This window comes from Atta colombica, unplaced genomic scaffold (assembly GCF_001594045.1).
Source record: "Atta colombica isolate Treedump-2 unplaced genomic scaffold, Acol1.0 scaffold210, whole genome shotgun sequence".
NCBI lineage: Eukaryota > Metazoa > Arthropoda > Insecta > Hymenoptera > Formicidae > Atta > Atta colombica.
In genome coordinates this window covers 1,706,435-1,709,634 of record NW_017259306.1, presented here as the reverse complement: position 1 = coordinate 1,709,634, position 3,200 = coordinate 1,706,435, and the positions used below count along the sequence as shown (strand labels likewise).

The 3,200-nt window shown below is 30.6% G+C and overlaps 1 protein-coding gene across 1 annotated transcript in view; it reads right to left on the bottom strand.

Moving 5' to 3' along the window:
- Positions 1–1,694: 1,694 nt before the first annotated feature.
- LOC108687685 overlaps positions 1,695–3,200 on the bottom strand; it is a 9,582-nt gene continuing 8,076 nt past the window's right edge. Inside the window, exons 3-4 of the mRNA XM_018193598.1 lie at positions 2,477–2,762; positions 1,695–1,909 (exon numbers count right to left, since the gene is read on the bottom strand). Coding sequence (XP_018049087.1) covers positions 1,695–1,909; positions 2,477–2,762 — 501 coding nt within the window. The remainder of the gene's footprint in view (positions 1,910–2,476; positions 2,763–3,200) is intronic.

Below are 3,200 nucleotides of genomic sequence, written 5' to 3'. Positions count from 1 at the left end.
ATAAATATGTAATAAATATGTAAGATTATATAATGACGGTATACATCATTTCACATATATATGTACATATATGTGACATAAATTACACAATCTCCACTACAATATTTGATTATGCATCTATTAGGATATGAGGTATGACGAAGAGTATTGTTCAATCTTTTACGTTGTATTATTGTGACTAGTAATGGCTAAGCTCATTTTCAATAGCATTTCTCACATGTACATAAGGCGGGCTGACGTACATGTGTTATGATTAATTTATAGGCCGTCGTCTACAAAAACATTCTTATATCGAATCTATACAGACACGAATTTTCTACTTGTTGAATTAATTACTAGACGTACAAATTGGATGCAAATCGAATAAATTAAAACGAAGAAATTTCATATATTACTTAAACAAAAAATAATAAGCTTTATTTTTTACAATTAATAAAATGGATCAAGCCTGTCCAATATGAACCGCGGAGTCAAAACGTAAAATCATTGATGCAAAAAATTTAATGTAAGTAAGATTTCATGGACTGTAAAGTATCATATTAGTACTATAGATTAATTTAGGCTATGTCTAGAGGCGACAAGTTTAGAAAGATAGCATTTTTCTTTAAAAGGAGTTTTAAAAAATAACCATTTTTTGCTAAACGCGAATAACGATTGAGAAAATTATACAATCAATGAGTTTGCTGTGAAAAAAGCGCGTAAAGTTCAAATATAAAAAAATAAAATGTACGCATGTACTGTATGCGTGAAAGTAATAAAGCTAAGCTATTTCCTTGCATAAATCTTTTTTTATTCGTTATGAGCATACGATTATTGGAGAATTGAATAGAGGCGGCAAGGATTTCATCTACCTAGGGATGGCAAAAACCTTAAGCCGATTCTGATAAAATGTTGATAAGCGCTCAGACACGTATCGACTCTTTACAGTCTCCGAAATCTTATCCATATTGATTTTTTTGCGTCGATGGATTTACGTTTTGGCTTCGGAGAAATTGGATAGGCTTGAAATAGTTGGATATTAATTTATCAAAAGATTTTTATATAAAAAGTATTTAATCTACTTGCATTTCGGAAAGAAAACTTTAATGGATTAGAGGATATCTACGTAAAATATATTTCTTAAAATAGGCTCTTTTTTCTCACTCGTTGAAAGTTTTATAAAAAAAAAATCTAGACTAGTTATTTTAGGACTATGCCTTCTACGCCGTTTTGATTTTATCCATGACGTATATGACAAATAATTGAAGGCACATCCTTGATCGAAAAAAAAACAATTCTTCCTTATAAAACAAAAAACGATTATTCTTAGTGTCAAAAATCGTCAAGCGAATTCTCTAATTCTATAATCTCGTAATCAAAATATTTTATTATTTAAAAAGTCCGAGATTATATTTAAATAAATATTAAGAAGAGTTTGATATAAATGTTATTCAATTATTCGTGCTGATCGCAATAAACTATATAAACACCAAATCTCTATACTTCTTACTTTTTTTTCATTCAATTTCGATAATCCGGATCCATTCGAGAATCAATCTACTCTCAAGGATCTATTTTCATTTGCAAATATCTGTTCACATTTGAATGGTTTTTGAAGTTGCGTTTAATTAAACGAGAAGTTAGCCTTTCGGCAACGTTAATAATATCGCAGCAATCAGAACTGAGCAAGTTTGTATGACTCGTTATCAGACACTTTAGAAATTTTCGTCGATATCCCAATTCCGCACTAAGTTAAAAACTTCGAAATCGCCGTCGGGTACCTCGGATTTATCATGTGCAACTAATATCTCAGGTCGTAGTGCCACACAGTCTTTTGGCGAGCATTCGATGCGGCCTTCGGATCCGCAGCTGCATTCGACGCAGTTCCCGGTTGAATGTGGTAGTATCTCACCCTGTCGATACTCTCTCCCTATAATTCAAGTTTCATGGTATACGAATTTTGTATAAAAAGGCCGGAACCGCATATATTCATATGAACGCGCAGCTTTTATAATACATAAAAGAAAATATAGGCTTTTAAAGTATATAAAGGCTCACGCTTTTATCTTGCGTCGAGATACTATGAATATTAAACGTACTATTGTGTGTACTGAGATGATGTAGAGTACGAGAGAAGTAAATTTTAAAACAAAATTTTAAATCTTCAAACATTTATATAATAATTATGCTATAATAAAAACAATTTGGAAAATAAATAATACAAAAATCTAGAAAGCTATTAAAATTAAATAAAATAAATAAGTGTAATATATTTATATATACATATATTATTTCATAAAATAATATATATTATCTAACAAAAATTCTCTTAAAAGGGTGATATTCATAGTCAGTTCTTATATTCAAAATCATATTAACGTCTTAAGACATTATTCAAGAAATTATTCTTGAAATAAGAATCGACTATGAATACTGGTCTAAGATTTATTAAATTGAAATATTACGATAATTAATTAGAAAGAATAAAAATTAATACCCATCACAAGGCAAATGGTCGGTACAGAAGACGTTGTGACTGACAAAGTGGTGTTAATTTCTATGTGTCCTTGCTGGCTGACTGACGAGTCAAAATTTCCGGAAGCCTCAAAATCTTCCATAATGTCCGTCCTCATTTCCAGAGATGAAGTGTAATTGCTTTCCACTGTGGTCGATCGCGGAGAAGAGCCAAGCGACGAGACGATGTTCGAATTATAATCTTGCCACCAACAATAAACTTCACCGACGACGCACAGGCAATGTGAATTCGAGTCATACGACGGTATCTGAACAGCAAAAAAACACTTTTAGGAAAAGAGTTAATGGAAAAAAATATTAAGAAAAAAATGTTTAGTTTGCACAGAAAATTGGATCCTTAAAACTATTCGTTTGAAACAAAAAATTCACGAAGATATTTGATTAGTATGAGTGTCGCAATGGCACGTACCAAAATTGTCAATAGATAGCAAATTACAAAATCATACGCGTCCAAAATTTAGGTATCAAAATTACAATAAATGTTAATTTTTTTGATAATTTTATTGTATAAAACGTATGAAATTCTCAACAAAAAAATTTGCTCGAGGTACGTAGCCAATCATGTGTAAAATAATTCCTGAAAATTTCAAATCGATTAATTAGTTTTTGAAATTTTCCCTATTTTACTTAAAAAAAGCTTGTTTTCATTTCGCCCCCTGTACTAACTAAAATCGACTATAGGAAAT